We start from the raw sequence: 19931 nt of genomic DNA on the forward strand, positions 1-19931 counted from the left end.
GTAAGATGCAGATGACCCATTTAGCTCCCATGTAGGGAAATAATTCTTTTTTGGGCAGTTATGCAATACTGTTACATTGTACAGAAACACAGAGATTTATGACTTGGATCTAAGGGTGAACGATGTAGCAGTCAGCATGTGCTTACTCTTCAGGGTTTGGATACCACCAAACGGCTCTCAACTCTGGGAGGACAGTTCAAGCAATCCCTGGAAAAACTGATGAAAATCCTTGAGCAGTGCCAGCCATACTTCATCCGCTGCATCAAGCCAAACGACTACAAGAAACCGCTGGTAATGTTTTAACAACATGAGATCTTTTCTTCAGTAAACTTTTCCATGAGAAGAAACTGTCAGTTGCTGTGCAGCATTTTGTATCTGTCCTTGAGCCACGAAGAGCTGCAGTACAGGCTATTACTACAGTAAAAAGAGTGGTAGGATATAGCAATCCTAACTTACAAAAACATCTCTAAGAAACATCATAGAGTAATAGATGAAAAAAATTATGTATTGTATATTCCTGAGAGGAGCTGTAGAAGCCTTTCCTGTAAAGATAAAGACAAAACTGGAGAGTTTCTAGTCCTTCAACAAGGGGACAAATGGAAAACACTGGGGTGCAACAATGACCATATGATAAAATAACCTGAGAGAGAATAGGAGAGCTAGTGGTGTTTAAGAGAGAGGTGATGTGGCTTAATTTGACACTACAAAAGAAGAGGAATGGGTTTGCAATGAGGGGTTTTGGCTGCAACTCAGGAGTTCATGACCCAGCTCTACACCAAAACCTTGCATGGTGTTGGTCAAGCGAGTTAGTAATTTTTGAAGTATTGCATGTGGTTTAGCAAGCCTATTTTTAATCTGCATTACAAGAAACTAGGAGCATGCATGCTGTGCTTTCAGTGTTAAGTGTCCTCTTTGTCTGCTCCCCCTTTCAGTTGTTCGACAGGGAGCTGTGTATCAAGCAGCTGCGATATTCAGGGATGATGGAGACCATTCAGATCAGGAAAGCTGGCTTCCCGGTTCGCTACAGCTTTGAGGAGTTCTTTGACAGATACAGGGTTATCCTGCCATGGTCTCTTCAACAGCAGGTATGTAAGCAAAAACTTAGTTTAAGGCTAATACAACTTTTTCTGATGGATCTGGAGCCTTTCCTGCAGTAGAAGGTTCTTGGATTACTGCTGGCACAGCTAAGCTCTCATCACATGAACTGTAGCTAAATACATATTTACTTGGGTCTTTGCTGAAACAGTAGAGGTGCTTTTAGGTCCAGTTATCTTTGACCTGCTCCACATGGACATCCCAAGCAGGGTAGCATCTCCATTGCCCTCGGATGTTTTTCTGTAATCACACTCTTCCTTGTGCCTGAACTCCCAAATGTTTGGCCATGCATTCATGCTCCTCCTTTTCTTGCCCATTTGAGCTGAACCACTTTTGTTCATTATCCTGTCAGCCCAGAGGTCTGTAAGACCTCATCTGTTTCTGTTGTTTGCCCTTTGAAATGCAGAGTAATAGATACATAGTACAGCTACTGTGTTTCGCACCCAAGCCCTAACATGATGATGCTTTTGCACATCAGCTGAAGAATGATGCTCGACAGAGCTGTATCAGCATCTCTGAAGCAGTGCTGGGCAAGGACGAAAGCTGGCAAGCTGGAAAGACCAAGATGTTCCTAAAAGTAAGTAAAAAGGACAGTTTATTGTCTCTTCTACTGAAAAACTGAGTGCTTCACAGTATAGTTTAACCTGCTTGTGCAAGAGTGGAGACCCAGCAGGCCTGAGTCAGAGCTTTATAAACTCCCTTGAATCTGAGGCTGGATCTTTGTTCCTGAAGGCTAAGCAATTTGATGGGCACAGCTTGGTGTAGGAGAGGCTGGTCATGTTCCTGTGCTACAGTGCTGCAGCTGAAACAGCACAATGCAATATATTGGTCTCTGCTCAGGCCTTGAACATAAAAAAGAACTAGACACCAGCACACTGTTGCAGGGGACCTCCTTGCCCAAAGCATATCTCCAGGGTTAAAGACCATCTTGCTGCAGGCAGATTCTCTATTTGGTTATGGCTATGGCCAGAGATGGTGTGGTCAGGTGGTGTGAACTCTTCCTACTGCAGTTCCATAAATTCATTTTGATCACAGCTTGCTTGATGATTTTGAGCCTCTTTCAGACAATGTGTCTAGTTTTCACAAGTTGTAGGGGTGTCTGCTGAGCTGACATATCCACACCTTCTTTTTAACAGGATCATCATGATACAGTATTGGAGCTTCAACGCCAAAATATACTCACAGATAAGGTTCTTCTTATCCAGAAGGTGATGAGAGGAGTGAAGGACAGGTCAGTGATCTTTCAGAAGGGAATTTGCTTTGGTTTGAAGCAGTAATCTTTGTTTAACACACTCTATGAAGCATTTTTGAGTATGAATCTGTATCTTCCACTAGCCCTAAATTCAGTGCCTGTCAGTGCATCTATGCAGATTTTGCACAAACATTTGTTTGTGCTCAGCTTCTTTATTTTCACGATGCTTTTCAAAACGCAGGGCTGTGTGTGACATGACATGAAGAGGAAGGGCTGGAAAGAGGATTTGCACTTCATATTTCTAGTAAACAGTAGGCGCCTGGAAAGAGGGAAATCCCAATGGAATCTGTGTTCCCCTCAGAGACAGAAGAACTTCCTTATGCAGAATGCTTCTTTGATACAAGACATAGGAAAGAATCAGATAGAAACTAGCTCTCTAGCGAAGATGCACAATTTGTCTGATTTCGTTTCAGATATTTGCAGAAGTGAAATCTAGTCACTATCAAGTAAATGTCCTCATTAAATGCTTTACATCATGATTTGTACGTAGTAATCTTGCATCCCCCGACTAGAACCATGATATAGGGCTGAAACTTGGTTTGATTTAGAAATATTCCTGACAGTAGAGAAGCAAGATCTAATAAACATGATATAAATGCCCCAAAGCTTCCCCCTTTTCCCAAACCCTGCCTGCTATCTGACAGATACCACCTCTCCCTAAAAGCCTCACCTGGTTTTTGGCTTTGAACCATCAGAGCTATGTGCCATTTCTGACAGCCATAGGGCGATAGACAGCTTTTACCGTGGGAAGTTCATGGGCAGTGAAGACACCAGGGAGCAAGTGGCCATCAAATGGGAAAGTTAACTTCTCCTGCCTTGATATAGGGCCTTTTAAGAGCGATCCCGCCACAGCAATGATTTTGATCTGCAGTTGCTACCAGTATTTTTGCAACATTAAGGGCAAAGTCAGCTCAGATGTATGAAGGTGGATTAGTAACACTTCTATCTTCTCCTTTCTACTAGCAAATAGATAACAAAGCGAATACGAAAACACTTTATGAGCTCAACTGATTCATGGTGTTGCTTCACTTGCAGAATAAGCTGAGCCTAGGTGAAATCTCCTAAGGCCTTTATTTACATAAAAGGTCAGGCAAAAAGGTCAATCTGTTCTGTCCTTTCTATGAGCATGGAGAACATATAAGCAGACAAAATGTTTGAGTGAGTATAATTGAGTTCATGTGGTGCAGAAGTATCTAACCAGACTAATGCTTCTGCTGCAACATAATACTTTTCTTGGGCTGCTCAGAAGCAGGAAGAACAGCCCTTGCTGAGCTTCAGACTTGCCCTGGCAAGATGTCTACTAATATTGAGCTAGTTAGTTTAACAATAGTGTTCCTGGCTCTAGTGTTCCTAGAGAGGAGACAAGGCTGAGATCAGAGTGTAGACATCTCATAAAAGGAAAAAACCCATCACCTTATTCTTTATTAGTATCACAAGAAGCAGCAGGAATAACCTATTATTTGTCACCTCACCTGTCCCCCTGCTTAGGAAACAATTTCTGAAACAGAGGAAGTCTGCTGTAGCCATTCAGTCAGCCTGGCGAGCCTACTGCTGCCGGAAGGATTTCAGAATGGTAAGATGCAGGTGTATATAAAATATATAAATATATAAAAATATATATGAATATTTGTGTGTGTGTTTGGATATTATGCCCTGCCAGATTGAGTGGAGTATTAGGAATGAAGATATTCACAACTGAAGGGAGGACAGGCAGGATGACAGGATGTAAAGGATGTAAAGCCCATGGAGGGGACCTCTTAGGATTTGCTGAACCTGTGACCTTTCTGGTGAAGGAGTAACCAAACTAACCTCTGGCAGGCTTGGCTTGGGCAGCTTGACGTATGACTGATCTCACACTTCTTCTAGTCAGGAGTCCAAGGCTAGCGTTTGTGCGTCAATGTGTTGTCCTGCACTCTCCCCCATTCTCTTGGGATTGACACACCCATCTCTCCAAGGGCTAGTGTTTTATTTCCTTCTCCCCATTCACTTGGCTTCATTTCTGCTTTCTTCCTTTCCTTGTCATAACCCCAAGCTATCGTTATCACTTCCTGGAGACACTCCCTAGAATAGGTCCCCAAAACAACGCTATATACTAGATTTAAAGCCAGCCTCAGTGGTTTTGAACCATAATCACTTCTTTCTTCTCCACCTCCCTACAGGTTATGCTGGGTTTTGGGCGCCTGCAGGCTCTCTACAGGAGCCGGCAGCTTGCTAAACAGTATGAAGCGACTCGGACTCTTATCATCAGGCTTCAAGCCATGTGCCGTGGTTATTTAATGCGTCAAAAGGTAGCAGAGCAGAAGAAAGCTGTATGTGTTATACAGGCATATGCAAGGGGCATGTTTGCTCGACGACTCTACCAGGGAATGAAGAAGCAGGTATGCTCACAGATACCTTGTGAACATGTTCTGTGAAGTCCTGGTAGAGACTTCGTGAACATCAAGTGTTGCCATAGCATAAGACTGGAGATTTATTTTGGGATGTTTTATTTTGAGCTCCTGTCAAGTATGAAAGCAGAGTTTTAAGCAAACTGATCTTGTTTACATTTGCTTTCTGTGTTTGTTATCACATATCAAAACTTCACTGACAGAGCTGGGATGTTTTTGACAGAAGGGAGGACAAAAGATAAGATGTGCATGCATGTCAGTCACTCCTGCAAGGGAAGATCAATTTCTACACCAAGGCCCAATAATGTCCCTTAGGGATCCATTCACAGGGGAATTCTAATGTGTCTTGTTATGTGCTACCAGAAAAAAATCCTATATTTACTGCCTTGGTGGTCCACAGCACATGGGAGAACTTTGTATGGTTTCCTTTCTGTATTAAAGCCAGTTTGAAGAAGGAAGCCAGTCTGCTGATTTCTGCCTTTGGCCTGTTCCCTAAGATGCTAAATCCAGAACTGAGTCCCTGCTGTGACAAAGTCCTGGTGTGAACAGCTTGTTATGGCAGAAGAGAGCCAGCTCAGCAGTTGTGGTAACTGTCACAGAATGGTCCTGTTGTTCACAGAACACAGGCAAGGTGGAAGCCAGGAATATCCACTTGGAAGAAGAGAAACATCTCATCCAAGTCCTTGGACCAGGAAGGGAAGAAGCTATGAGATCAGAAAAGGTAGGTTTGTTGGCGGAGGACCACTGAATGCTGTGTTCCCTGGCTAAGAAGAGCCTGCTTAGCTCACACCTGAGCACTTGCACATCTACATTTTAATAAAGAGGAGACACAGTTGTAAATCTATGTGTAATGATGCTTTAGAAATGGGACAAGGAAACACATGCACATTTCTGTTTGCAGTGTGAGCTGCCACCTCAGCCAAATATGCACAGTGCTATTACAGCCCCCTGACATAAAACATTTTTAAACTTTAGATAATATTGGGGTTTCTGCTGTCAGGGATTCTGTGGTTTTCCTCTATCATCTCTTGTTGATAAAGGTCTTGAAAAATAGCACATCATTACCAATAGGCCAACAGTCCATAAAGAAGGCTCTAAGAGCAAAGCCCTGCTGTTGATGTGCTAGTTCTTTGCGAGCACTTGGCACAAGCAACTTTTGCCTTCATGTTCCGACGCTGCGCTAGCAGAGCTGAACCTCACTGTTAGAACACCTTTGTAATAGCATTTCATCCTCTCACCCATTCACTCTAGCAGAATGCCTAACCAGCTTCTATGTTTAAAGGAATGCCTGGCTGCTCTGGAGAGAGAGAAGGCAGAAGGAAGACAAAGGAGGAATGTTCTTGCCACTAAACCAGCAAATGATGATGTTATCAGCGACCAAGAAATGGTGGACAAAATTTTTGGGTTTTTACCTTCTATGATTGGAGGCCAAGAAGGACAGGCTCCTCTGGGCTTTGAGGTACAGAGCTTCAGACTGGTAATGGGTCATGTCCATGCCTTGCATAAGTCCGTTCATTGCTGGAATTCCCCCAGTGGTCAATTTTGTTTAATTTCTGTACAGTGAAAGAATCACCCAAATCAGCCATCCAGACAGTCTTTTTGGGATCTGCTTTCAGAGGTCAATTCCCAAAACGTTTTGGTCACATGCAGTTCAGGGACTATGTGTCTGCACTTTTTTTTCTTTTGCCCAGCAGACCCTCACCAAATAGTGCATTTTAGCACCATGCACATGTTCTGCTGACAGTGCTTTCAGTGATTTTCCAGCTGAACCAAGCTGAAAATGCATGACCCAACTTATCCCATGTTCTTAAAAGCAAAATGTTGAGATATACCAGTCCTGACAGCTGTGGAGGATGGAACTGGGTAGGGAGAGGTAGGCAGATTAGAATGGTCTTGGCTAGTGTAGGATGTGAGCAGTGAGATAGCACCTAGAATTTCCATCAGCAGTGAGAACAATGAGAACAAGGAAGGTCGTATAGAATGGATGCATCTCAGAAGGACAAGTTCTGAGCCCAAATCATCTGTTGGTAGCAGCTGAAAATGGCTTTGGGGTCTTTGGGGTTAGCTGGGAAGGAGGACCTATGGCCAAGAAAAGAAAAAGAAAAGGAAAAAGAAAGAAGAAGAATGTAAAATAAGAATATCAGAGTACAGGGAAAGAAAATATGTTTCTTCCTCATGTTCTGCACAGGACTTGGAAACAGAGCCGAACAAGCTGGATGAGGTAGATCTGGACATGGTTCCTATGAGTGTGGAGCTAGAAGAGGAAGCTGATGGCTTGGAAGAGTACACCTTCCCAAAGTTTGCAGCTACCTATTTCCAGGGGTCTTCTACACATACACATATCCGGAGGCAGCTGCGGCACCCGCTACTCTACCATGATGACAAGGATAACGTCCTGGTATCTTGCTGCTTGTTGTCGTTAAACCTGCTTTCTCCACAGCCTTGGTTTTTATATCTCTCCTCATCCTTGGGTCCCCTGTCTCTGGCACAGCCCTTGGAACCAGAGACTTGAGAGCCAAGCAGATAGTCCCAAACATTTGTATGGAAGTAGTAGCTCCCATCAGCACTTTTTGGCACTTTGCAAGCAGGAACTTGGCACAGATACCTGCCTAAACCAAGATCTCTTGTAACCTTTAGTCTGCCTAAAAAGGGAACCTGAGCTTTGTTTTGATTTCTTCAGTTAGGCCTTGAGGGCAAAAACAGACTGGAAAGAAGCACCAGAGCTCACCCATCTCTGCTCTTGTTAAGGTTGCAAGTCTGAGTTAAGACAAAAGGGGAAGGCCCGGGCCTGCAGTATTCCCATTGAACCACAGGGGGATTGAAGAGGGATTTCTTCTCGATGCTAACGCAGCCTTGCCGAATGGAGGCTCCCATGCTGCAAAAACTTCACTATCTTTCTAGAACTTTCTACTTCTGGACATGATTGCTCCTGGAAGAGTTCACTGCACTGCTTATCTGTCCAGGGAGATAAATGCAGAGTGCAGTTCTACCAAGATTTCTCCACCTCAACTCCAGCTACAACATACCTGCAAGGTGCCTGTAAAGGGCATGGTGAGGACTTCGCAGTCACAGGGCAAATATGACATTCCCACTAGAACTGCATCCTCTTCCTTTAGCATAGAGTGTTGTGAATGTTGCTCTCATGCTGTTTGACATGAAAGTAAACTCCTGTTGTAAACAGCAGGAGGAGATAGGAATTCAAACAACTTGCACTGGGTGAAGGTAGAAAATGCTTTTATCTAAATCTAAACAGGTAGAAATGGCATGAGGCCATTGGTTCTGCTGGCAGTGTCTGACTGTGCTTTCTGCCATTACAGGCTTCTCTGGTTGTGTGGGCTATCATCTTGAGATTCATGGGGGACCTGCCAGAGCCAGCACTGTTTGCCAAGAATGCCAGCACCAAGAGCGGTTCTGTGATGACACAAATATATGATACGCTTGGCAGGAAAAACCAGGTCCAGTTCAGGAATGACAGCCCAGATATGGTGAGAGGAGCAGGTTATGTTTGTATTTTCATTTCCTTTCTTTGGCTTCTGTGCTGTTCTAACCAAGGATGAGAAAAGCAAAGTAACCTTTTTGTGCTACTGTACTTGGAATGCTAGAAGTGCAAAAGGGCCCTGTCAGTCCTGTAAAGACAATGCAGCAGGAGGGGACAAAACAAAAACATTTCCAATGTAAGCATCTTTCTGTCCTTAATGAATCATTTTTGCTGTGCATTAAACTAACTTTGTATAATGGTAATGTGTGTTGTAGAGACAAGGCAGAAAGGATAACAAGATGTCAAAGGGGATCTCTTCCCTGAAGCTGAAACGGACATCCAAGTTGATGGGGAAGGTAAGAGATGGAAATAAATTGCTTCCCCTAAGTCTCCTTGCCTGGAACCCTGTCTTCACCAGATGTCATGTGGCAGCAACCTCCAAGCTGGGAATTTGCACCCCTGCCAAGCCAGCCCAGCCCTGTGTACAGGATATATGCTACACTGTTCTTTTGAAACCATCTCCCTGTGCACTGCTGTCATTCATTCTCTGGGAGATGAACTCCATCCCTTCCTGCTGGAGAGTGACCCCTGAACACAATTTATGATTGAGAATTGTTGGTATTGCAGAACACTTTGCCCAAAGCCCTGAGCAGACTGAGAACATCATGTGCTAAGGGCTGTACAGGACAGCACAAGAAGGTTCTCCTACCCACTACTAGTGCTGTAACACTTCATTTTATAAGTCAGCTTGGGAACGAAGGGTGAAATATGAAAATTCCAAACTGCTCCTCCACTGAGCAGAAAGAGTTTTATCCAGAGTGATTGAGAAGGAATGTCCCTCAAGTGTGGGAGAGCTGCCTGGTAAGAGGGGAGGTTTCTAGAGCACTCGGGGGTTCTGCTTGTTTTTTTCAGGTGACAGACCAGCTGAGAGGTGGAGAAGAGGCTTTCCAAGAGGACAACTCAATCTCTGAGAGGCCTATGTCCAACCTAGAAAAAGTGCACTTCATTATCGGCAATGCAATCCTGCGTCCTGCCATCAGGTAGGAAATCTGTACCTCCTTTCTGGGACCAGGCAACCATTACATCATGAAATCCAGCATCCGCTTTCCACAGTTCCAGGGCATTTTCCAAATGCTGGAATGTCTCTCATTTATCTCTGGGGATTCCTGACTGAAAGCCCTAGCTGGTCACATAGAACCCAGACTGTAGGGCACACGCCTCTTTGGAGGATGGTTCAACTTTATAAGAGGAAGCAGATAACTCCCTTACTGCCTTTACTGGTATCTTTATGTTGTAGTTTAGGTCAGCTCCACATACAGCTTTCTGAATACCCCACAGATAGGCAATGAGGCTCAGGGCTGTTACCCAAAACCACCTGAAGATGGAACAGCCCTAGTATGAGGAAGAAGAAACACTCAGACGAGTAAGAAATATGGAATTCAGGTACACTAGGTGTATGAGAGGTGTTCATAACCTCAGTTTCCCAGTAGCCCTCAAGCAATGTCCCCAGATCAGAGACAGTTTTAAGGTCTGGCTTGCTAAGTACATCAGCCACTAGGAAAAGAAATCCTGCTTACAAGTGGTGTGAGGTTGGACCTTAGGCTAAGCATGGTGTGAAGATAAGACAGGAGCTAGCTGGTTCTGACCTAACCCTGTGAATTCTCTCCTCCATTCTAGCTTATGCCACACTTTTCTGTAACAAAGCCCATAAGGACAGGCCCTGCTTTGACCACAGCTATAAAGCTGGATTCCTCTCTACATAGTTGCTTTGTTTCAGTCAATATACTCCCCAAAGCAGATCCTCAGCTGGCAAAAAATTGCCTTCAATCAATGTATCACACAGGCTAAGCATTTACTCCCTCAGTCTTTGTTTCATCATTATGTCCATCTGGAAACAAAAACCTCATCTGCCTTTTGTCCTCCCACATCAGACCTGCCAAATGTGTGTTCCAAAAGTCCAGAAAGTTCAAGATTATTTTTAAAGAGCAGTTTCATTTATATGCAGATTTTGCATCTGTTTCCCATATGTCCTTGCTGCAGGCAGCTTGCACTTTCAGAAGCTCAATCTGAAGCACCCTTTCCTCCATTCTCATCCAAAGACTCACTCCAAGTTTACCAAAAATACAAGTTTAAGCAGGTGTCCCCCTATCCTTACCCCAAAACCAACACATAAGCAGACAGACAAGAGCCACAAGATACAAAACACATTCTGTGGAGAGCTTAGAGCAAGTTTCACATATGGAGGGTCAGCAATGCTATTTCACACCTGGATGAGCCAGCAGATATTATCCCTGCGCAGTCCCTCTGCTTGTTATAGGAGGTAACCCAGCATGGGAATCACACTTGAACTGCTTGAGTAACAAGGCGTGGCAAAGGGCACTAGGTGTACCTTGAGCCTTTTCTTGCAAAAGCCATGACACAGTAATTTCCTGTGGTACATTACAGGTGGTACCCTAGCTCAGACCTACTTCATCATGCTGCAGTCATTCCAAGCGTGCAGTGGAAATGTAGCCAGAGACAGTTCAGGCAGTGACTCATTACCTGATGCTTTCATGTGTTCTATTACAGAGATGAAATTTACTGCCAGATTTGCAAACAGCTCACGGAAAACAGCAACAGGAGCAGCTATGCTCGAGGCTGGATCCTTCTGTCACTTTGCCTTGGTTGCTTTCCTCCTTCAGATACTTTTGTGAAGGTACACTACTATCCTCTCCTAGAGCTTAATGCCTTAGCTGACATGGTTTCTTGTGTATGTTGATGTTTTGATACAGATAGCCATATAACTGCCATAGCAGCTGGTGCTGTGATTTTAGCTGAAACCATCTCATCTCATATGCTTATCTGGGAATTCAAATTCATCTCCAAGCCCTACAAAATCCAGTAGAGATTTGGTCTTTTTCATCATTCATTAATTTCCAAATTTAAATGTATGATAAATCCACTTCATCACAGGAAAGAGACACAACCAACAATCCATGGCTCCAACTTGACATCAGCCTTCCTCCTAGACCTTAGAGGCAAACAGAATCCGTATATATGCCTGAATCGCCAATGTTGCTTTATTGACACCTTAGCTCAAATTATTAATCTAATGATTAAGCTATAATTAATCTAATCATAAATGCTGCTAAACGGACACTACTTGGAACAAGCCAGACAGAAGCCATAGATATATTTTGACATCAGTCTTCATTCCAAGACTGTGAAGCACACAGAACTCATGAAAGACATGACCATACCCTATTTCTCGGAATAATCAGTAAGATAACCAGGTGACCAACCCATGCTGACACTAAATACAAGTCCATGCTTACACCATGCCATCCAAGATAACAGAGCCACATGAACTCCACAAACTCAGTTTATCCAATCATTCTCATCCAATGCCCAATCTTAACCATGGACTTCAACTATTGATATTGCCAGAGAACTTGGTAAAACTAAAAGTAACCATCATTACTAGTCCTAACCTGCAATTAGCCATCTTCCCAGTGCCTTTATTCCTATAAAATGCAAAAAGACTTCAGGCTCTTCAGTTGGAAACACTAAACCTTGCTCTAACCTAATCATAAGAATAAAGTCTCCACTGTCTAGTATTTTTCATGTAGTTAAACACAGTGAACAGACTGACACAAGTCTTCCTCTTTAGACTAAAAGCTCTGCAGAATGAGGTAAAACTTGGTGTCTCAATCCCCCTTTTTCAAAACACTAATTCCATGCTTAACCTTTAATCCTGATGACTGTAGTATATCAGCTGCAGACAGTTTCTTAAGCTTTATGAGGATTAGGGTTTCCTAACTCTTTCTTATACTCTGTGCATATAGTACCTGTTGAATTTCATCCACCATGGGCCCGCAGGATATGCACCATATTGTGCTGAACGTCTGAGACGGACCTATGTCAATGGAGCACGGACTGAACCTCCAAGCTGGCTGGAACTTCAGGTAGCAGCTCCCTTTTTGTTTAATTATATTGACCTCTGTTACTTTATACTGGATTTTGTTTACAAACCTGTGCTAATAGATCTTCCTAAGTCAAATAAAGGAAATCAGTTGCACAAGGGGATTGCAGACCAGCTGCTTCTTAGATACACCTCTTCTGGCTATTCAGTTAGCCTAAATCCAGTGGAAAGTATACCTTAAGAGCTGCAACACGTGATTTGCAGGGAGGTATCTCCATCCACTCGGGGCCCACAGGCCAGAACCACTTCCTGAGGAAAGCTCTGATGATCATTTGTAGAAAGAACTGAGCAGGGTTTATGCTTTTAAAATAGAAGGAGGAATGTGTATGATAGGGCTGTATTGTCCTTCCCCTTCTTTTAAGTGTCACCCTCATCATTAGAAGTCACACACATACACCCCCTTCAAGTGAAGGCCTCAGTTCAATTCCTTCCTAGATCTGAATGACCCAATTGCCTAACAGTCTCCTTGGGCAAAGTACTTGCTGCAGGCCATCTCTCCACTGATACATCTAAAGTTGTACCCAAAAGTCACCAGGCCAAGTAAGACTCACAAGAAGTCTATCAGTCTACACTGTTGTGAGATAATCAGCTCCCCTGAGCTGTGGTGAGGAGAGAACTTGAGGCTAGTGCTGCTCCAGGGATATAATTAATACTTGAGACTCACCATGCATTGAAGAAGCTGTGTGGGCACTGGAAATTCATTTACAAAGAGTTGACTAGGGTGTATAGTGTGCAGAACTCTTAAATCTAAATGGCTTCTTCATTCTTCACAGAAAACTAAGCTTTACTCATAATTTATTTCTCTCATTCAACTCTGACTTCCAGGCAACGAAGCAGAAGAAACCCATTATGTTTAATGTCACCCTGATGAATGGCCAAAGCATCACTGTCCCTGCAGACTCTGCTTCCACTGCCAAAGAGATTTGTCAGTTCATAGCAGATAAGACCACACTGAAGGATTTGTTTGGTTTTTCGCTCTACATTGCTGTGTTTGATAAGGTAAAGTGCAGAAAAATGGAATGAAAGCTCCCTTCTCTTTCTGTGGAGTTGGTACTGTCAACCCAGCCTCACTGAGGACTCCCTCTGACTTTTAGAAGCACCCCCATCCCACTCCTGTGCTCAAACCAAATCAGTTCTGAATCCCAGCTGAATCTCAGGACCTGATAATTCTATTCTGCCTTTCTATGGCTAACAAATAGAAAATTGCAAACCACAGCTGCTTCAGCTTCCAACTTATTTTTCCCAATACCATCCCATGTACACAAAAATACATGTACCAAAGTACAACTTGCACATCCATCTGCTTACCTTTGCAGTTTTTCTTGCTGTCCAGAGACCAGAAGTTTTGGGTTTGTTGTCCTTCCCTCAGACTCAAAGCAGGCACTCCAATAAGCGTTGTCCCTTTGTCCTAGGTGTGGTCACTGGGTGGGGGACGAGATCACGTCCTGGATGCCATCTCTCAGTGTGAGCAGCTAGTGAAGGAGCGGGGCACACACGAACGCAATGCGCCCTGGCGGCTCTACTTCCGCAAGGAAATCTTCACCCCCTGGCACAACTCCCAGGAGGATCCTATCAGCACTGATCTCATTTACCACCAAGTCATTCGAGGCATCCGGTTTGGAGAGTATCGCTGTGAGAAGGTGGGTCTCCTTATTCATCCTCCTGAAGGGACAAAGCTATGTTAACATTTCCACATAAAAAAGCAGGAAGATGAATGTAGTTTTAAAGTGGCTGTGGACAGCCCTTCTCTTCTTAATCTGAACAAACACAGTCCAAGTGATTGTGCCAGCAGCTAGGCTGGCAGCTGCAATTCATTTTGGTTTATGTCTGCAACTTTCAGTTCACGTGGCACCTGGAGGCATGTCCAAAAGGGCAATGAAGGTCCTTTTAAAATATCTTTGCTAATAATCTCTTTGATGCTATGATTGTGTGAAGATCATCTCTCCTTATGCTGGATGACTGTCATGAGTTATTCACACAAAAACGGAGAAAATCCCGTTCCTAAGATGGATTCAAGATTGAACGAGGCTATCTGGACTTTGTGACAGTTTTCTAAGTCTTGTTTAATGGATTGATTGTTTCAGGAGGAGGATTTGGTGGAGATAGGTGCAAAATATTGTTACATTCAATTTGGAGATTCCATCCACAATGAACTTCTGCAGAAGGTGCTCCATGACTGTATTCCAGCAAAACAGCTGAAGTCCAAGCCCCTGGAAAAGTGGGTGAGCCTTATAACCTATGCACATGCTAAGGTAAGAGGTTTGTCTGGCACTGCTGGGTAACCACTCTGAAACACCAGCTTCTGCTTTTTTCACCATTTCCATTTACGAATAGTCTGTTGGGTGAAGAAGGAAAACCATCTCAGCTTATATTTCCCAAGTAGTTAAATAGGGGAGCAGAGAACCTTTACACTCACTCTTCCATGTAAGGCCCAAGGCGGGGGAGAGGGTGTGTGTGTACAGAATGAAAAAGGTAGATTTAAATCTCTGAATAGAGTCTCTTTTCGGGCTCTCTATCTCCCATCTGACAGTCAAGTCAGGATGGGCATGGGATGGAAGATTGGTTTTCATCATTTCCACCCAAACTGTGTTAGACTCTGAACAGATCAGTCAGTGGGGATTTGAGGGAAATATGCAAACTACATGTCTGTGGGCAGCCTCAGCTGCATGTGGTTTGGCCCCTGGAGGCTGTTCCTAATTTGACTTTCTCCAGGTACCCTTGAGGGCTGCTGGGCATCTCTGGCATCAGGCTTGCTTTTTATTGTCTGCAGATCATGCAAAACAGATTTTACTGAGAAAACCTTAGGTCTCTTTGTCTACCACAGGCCCCATACACACAGGACCGTCTCTCCCGTCAGACTGTGAAGGGACAACTTGTAGATTTTGCTCGCTTTCAGTGGCCTTTGCTTTTTTCCCGATTCTTTGAAGTCACAAAGTTTTCAGGTAATACCTGGAGCCTGGGAGCAGAGGGCAGATCTAAGATCTATAGAGGAGGACTTGATAGCATAGGTAAGGTTTTTTATTGCATTTTCAGGTCCCAGCTTGCCCAAGAACCACTTCATTGTTGCTGTAAACTGGAAAGGTATCTACTTCTTGGATGAGTCAGAAAAGCGGCTCCTTGAGCTGACCTTCCCAGAGATAACTGGCATCCACACCAACAGGTGAGTGTCCCAGAAAGACAAGATCTGAAAAAGGCTTCTCTGCCCATATCAGAAAGGATATTCCATGTAAGGGGGGAGGTGTACTTTCCCTGCTGCCCCCCTAGGTGATTTGATCTGAGCCTGGAAAGGTGGTTTAGCCTCAATCTGGGAAACAGAAAGGGACAAGTTCTGAGCAGCTTGTAAAGGAAACATTGAAATGACTGAATCTTCCCAGCTGTTAGAAGGGATGACGATCCTGCTCAGTCAGAAAGGTATAAGGAAGCACAGACATGCATCAAGACAAGAATGGCCCAAATAACTAACATAGTTAAGCCATCATCTGTTACGCATGTTGGGAGTTTATATACTTCTCAGTTGTGATGGACCTGAACAGGATAACTGAGGGAAAGAGGGTAATCATTGGTTTGCTCAGGGCACACATCCTTACATCAGATCACTCAGTGATTAGGATCTCACGTACACAAAAAAACACCACTGTAAGGACTGTCACAGATTTAATCAGTTGCCCAGTTACTTATTCTGTAGTGAAGCACTTTTGTACAAACATGATGGAGTCCAGAGTGAACCTGAACCACTTCAGTCCTTCACACCTACCAACTCATGAGAAGGCAAATAAAGAACTACCAATACTCACTGTAAGGGAGTTGTCTGCAAAGAGGTGTAGGTGCCTTGGCTGTAATTGCAGGTGTGTCTGTAACTCTTTCAGATGCTCTGGTAACAAACTGTTCAATACTACATAGGGCAGTGAAGACATTTGGACAGAGTTGTACTCTCATTACACTTCGTGCCGAGGAGTTTGTCCTGACATCTGTAAACAGCGTTGTCATTGCTGAACTAGTGGTCATGTTCCTGGAAGGACTGAAGAAGAGATCACGATTTGCTGTGGCAATGCAGGAGAAAAAATCTCAGGGTAAGTCTTATAACTTTTCTACAGGGTAGGGAAGAAATCTTGGGAGAATACACAGCACTGATTGAAAGAGCCTAAAGAGAAGAGGGAGAACTTCAGCAAGAGTCCCTTTGCTCCAGGAGGGATGCTCAGTGATCAGCACAGCAGTATCTTTGCATACAAATTACCTTTCCTTCCTCCTTCTACTTCTTTGAGTATTTTATTTAGATAGTACAGTGTCCAGCCTGCTTATAGTAGGAAACTGGATCTAGGCTCCCTGGAAATAGTTTCCGGAAGAACTTCAGAGAGATGGTAAACTGGAATTTTCTGTGGAATACAGTTGGCTGGAACAGACAAAAGGGGATTAAAATGTAAACATTAACTTCACCTACTTACAGCTACTGAGTTTCTTTATATGATTTGCTACCAGTTCTACACACAAGGTCAGCATTCATTTAAATCAAATAGAGTTTTGCCATTGCCCTCAGTGCACCAAAATCAGGCTGTCAGAGGAAATGTGATTTCTCTGAAGTCTTACTAGATAATTAGCTGTATTTACACAAATCACTTACTATTACTAATTGAAGTCAGGCCTTCAAAATACAATTCCCTTGTCTTTCACATTGCAATCACTTTGCATTTTCTTTGACTGTCAAGCCTGAACAGTACTCCCTTATTCTGTTTCCCAGAAGACCCTGCCATCCTGTCCTTCAAGAAGGGAGACTTGCTAATCTTCACCGAAGACAAAAGGCTGGATGCAGACTCTGGCTGGATCTGTGCCCAGAATGAAAGGACAGGCAAAACAGGGAATGTATTTTTGGAAGATATCTACATCATTCCTTCTCTGACAAAACCCTCTAGTCAAGTACTGGTAAGACAAGCCGAGCACTCCCTTTGAAGAGACTGGAAGATAAATTATAACAGTGTTAAATATGATTAAATTTATAACTGGAAGTCAGTTGTTCCTCTAAAGTCAGATAAGTTCCGTACCTCCCATTGAAGCAAAGCATTTCATTCTGTCCTATCCAAAAACTAAACATAGCCAAAACTCTACACAGAAGACCACACTTGCCCAAAAGCAATAACTCCAAAAACCAGTCTGTTCAATTGTTAGGGATTTGAGTTCCTGGAATCTGAGGCAATTCCTGGAAATGGGTGTGCAGTTGAATTTTCCTGCATTCACACCAGGCTTGCTTGGTGATCATACATCTCAAGGGAAGCTCTAAGTGCAGGTAGTTACTTTAACAGAATATGCTTTTTCAGTGAGTCAAGGTTTCCCATCAAGCACTCTGATAACAATTTTGTCTTCAGTTTTGGAGATTCACTGTATTTGATACAGTACTAAAAAGTAAAAAGCTGAAAATGTGGGGGAAAACACACTAGTAATAGGCAGGTGGATTTTTCACAAGTGTTGTGCTTTGGATAATCACATCCACATCCACTACTGTTTGGTCTATGGAAATTACTTCAATAAGTATTCCCAAGTCTTTCTTGAGTCTCTGAAGATGCTGCTTAGGGAACAGAAAGTCTCCTCTGGCACACAGTACCGAATTTAGTGCATATATGCTGAGTAACCCATGACAATCTGTGCAGAGATCTGTGTCCATGTGACATTTCTACGTGGCTGTGTCATTCCAGAGTTTGCTGATGATGTCTCCAGACCAGAGGAGGACAGCTTCACAGAACTCCTACGTGGATGAACCTGATGAAGAAGATCTCGAAGTGAAGCCTTACACCCTAGAGGAGTTCTCCTATGAGCACTTCAGGTGAAACTCTCTGTGTAGTGTGCACCCTAGGAAAGTTCTTATTGATCTTCAGTGACACATAAAGCCTAGGATGTAATGGCATCCCCCTTTTCTGATGGAGATGCCAATTGTTCTCCATAATTGTGACTTTTGATGTATAGAGTTTCTGGCACATGGCCTACTTGTATCTTTTATTTGCAGAAATGCAAAGGTAAGGATTGAAGAACCCCAGCTGGACTTGCTTCTTTGCAGCAGGCACTATTCTTACTTCTCACCCTTCTTCAGCACTTACCAGCTACTGAGGATACGCAACATCACAGGCCTTGGACAGCAAGGGAAAAATTAGTCTTCTAAAACCTGTGTTCTGTTTTCAAGCCATCTTCCTTCTGGATCTACAAGAAACTACATCTCCTTGTTGATATGAATAATCAAAAGAGATAGGAGATCACTGTTTTGAGAAAGAACATGACTATGGAAGTCTGTGTGACAGTGACCTCCTGTGTTCATAGCAATACCGATCCAGTAATCCTGTGTTGCCTGCACTTGTCTTTGTCTTCATTCAGGACTCCTGAGAAGGAATCCATCAGCAAAGCTGTTCTCCAGAAATCCCGTGGGCGCAGTCAACTGTGGGCACATTCTAAGGAGCCCTTGAAACAGCCCTTGCTGAAGAGAGCATGCACAGACCCTGATCTTCCTGATTTGGCTTGTCAGGCCTTCATCGATATCCTTTCACTCATCAATTTGGGACCTGAGAACACTCAGGGGAAGGAGGAGCTAGCTGCATCCATTAAACTCACCTCCATTGGGATAATACTGCATCCACATTACAAGGGAGACATGTACATCAAGGCGGGGGGTATCAACTCTGTTTCTCTTATCTATAGAGGAAAGCTTCCTATTCCCTCCCAGTGCTCCTCAACTCCTGCTGGCTCACTTAACTGAGAATGTTGCTTTAGGAATGAGTGAGATCTACTGCCCAGAGCAGTAGCTAATATGCCCAGAGCAAGCAGCTAATACAGTACAAATCACAGCCAAGCAGTGACTGCTGCACAGGGAAAGAGGGTAGTGGACAGGCAGGGAATATATTCCAGACCCTCCTCCCAGTATTTGCCATTAGATATCGAAAGAGTCACAAACATGTTAGGATTCAGGTGAGACTTCTCATTTGCCTTCCAAAATTGGCCTCTTTTTTTCCTTAACAGCACATTCACCCATCATGAAATTCATGGGAGACTATCCCTCAAAACAGATGCACTCCTCTGTGGAAGTCACTGACCAGATATTTGTAGCAGCTATCCAGGAAGAGATCCTACGGGATGAAATTTACTGTCAGATTATGAAGCAACTGACTGAGAACAGAAACAGGTACTCACCTGAGTGCAAGCACCCTGCTTCTGCAGAGCCAGGCTCAAATGCAGGTGGTGATGAGGAACCTCAGCTCCTCATGGTGGTGGGGTGGAGGCAGAGGGGAAGGCTGGCCAAACGTTGGAGGGACACCTTCCTTCTTCCTTTTCCTGGGCAGTGCTATGGGGCTCACCTGTGCACAGCACTTTAGACTACAGACAGGCCACAGAGCATGACTGTCACTCATCTCCCTTGAGCTGCTGCTTTGCTGCCATCAGCATTCAGTGCTAAATTCTGTGCAATATGACATGAGGCAAGCAAGGTGTTACTAAAGCCTTCTTACTCCCAAAGCAGTCTGTGGAGTGAATAACGCAGTGCATAAAGTTCTTACATGCTTTCAGTGACTGCTCTGCCAGCCCTCCATTGGTTTGAAATTTTCCCAATGACAATATTTCCCTCCTATAAGCACAGAGTTCACGCTAGGTCTTTTATCACCAGTAAATACTTCTGAATAGTCATGTTAAGTAGTTTATACAACTGCCTTGCAGAACAGATTGATTACATGGGCCTTGCCTATGTGTAAGTCCCTGTAACAGGCTGGTGTTTTCTTTCCTCACTCATAA

At 43.7% G+C, this 19931-nt stretch overlaps 1 protein-coding gene and 1 long non-coding RNA gene across 4 annotated transcripts in view; one reads left to right on the forward strand and one right to left on the reverse strand.

The window, feature by feature from the left end:
* MYO7B (myosin VIIB) overlaps window positions 1–19931 on the forward strand; it is a 50542-nt gene that overhangs the window by 18186 nt on the left and 12425 nt on the right. The window contains exons 17-40 of one of the 3 annotated variants that reach the window (XM_061462452.1): window positions 154–291; window positions 933–1085; window positions 1574–1672; window positions 2232–2326; window positions 3836–3920; window positions 4507–4725; window positions 5354–5455; window positions 6017–6193; window positions 6923–7132; window positions 8052–8219; window positions 8488–8568; window positions 9125–9252; window positions 10781–10907; window positions 12037–12156; window positions 12999–13172; window positions 13586–13813; window positions 14258–14425; window positions 14998–15115; window positions 15207–15333; window positions 16074–16243; window positions 16909–17090; window positions 17858–17985; window positions 18528–18685; window positions 19176–19329. In XM_061462452.1, the coding sequence (XP_061318436.1) occupies window positions 154–291; window positions 933–1085; window positions 1574–1672; window positions 2232–2326; window positions 3836–3920; window positions 4507–4725; window positions 5354–5455; window positions 6017–6193; window positions 6923–7132; window positions 8052–8219; window positions 8488–8568; window positions 9125–9252; window positions 10781–10907; window positions 12037–12156; window positions 12999–13172; window positions 13586–13813; window positions 14258–14425; window positions 14998–15115; window positions 15207–15333; window positions 16074–16243; window positions 16909–17090; window positions 17858–17985; window positions 18528–18685; window positions 19176–19329 (3509 nt within the window). Of the gene's footprint in view, window positions 1–153; window positions 292–932; window positions 1086–1573; window positions 1673–2231; window positions 2327–3835; window positions 3921–4506; window positions 4726–5353; window positions 5456–6016; window positions 6194–6922; window positions 7133–8051; window positions 8220–8487; window positions 8569–9124; window positions 9253–10780; window positions 10908–12036; window positions 12157–12998; window positions 13173–13585; window positions 13814–14257; window positions 14426–14997; window positions 15116–15206; window positions 15334–16073; window positions 16244–16908; window positions 17091–17857; window positions 17986–18527; window positions 19330–19931 lie in introns of those variants that run through there. The other 2 variants (XM_061462435.1, XM_061462443.1) reach the window with 2 other exon arrangements.
* LOC133273892 (uncharacterized) lies at window positions 13699–19870 on the reverse strand. The gene is made up of 3 exons (XR_009744953.1): window positions 19338–19870; window positions 15968–16191; window positions 13699–13835 (listed from the first exon to the last, which is right to left on the reverse strand). It is a non-coding gene; the product is annotated as an uncharacterized LOC133273892 (long non-coding RNA).

Source organism: Pezoporus flaviventris, unplaced genomic scaffold (assembly GCF_033815535.1).
Source record: "Pezoporus flaviventris isolate CSIRO_AGI_PZ_B2104156 unplaced genomic scaffold, CSIRO_AGI_Pfla_v1 ptg000001l, whole genome shotgun sequence".
Taxonomy (NCBI): domain Eukaryota; kingdom Metazoa; phylum Chordata; class Aves; order Psittaciformes; family Psittacidae; genus Pezoporus; species Pezoporus flaviventris.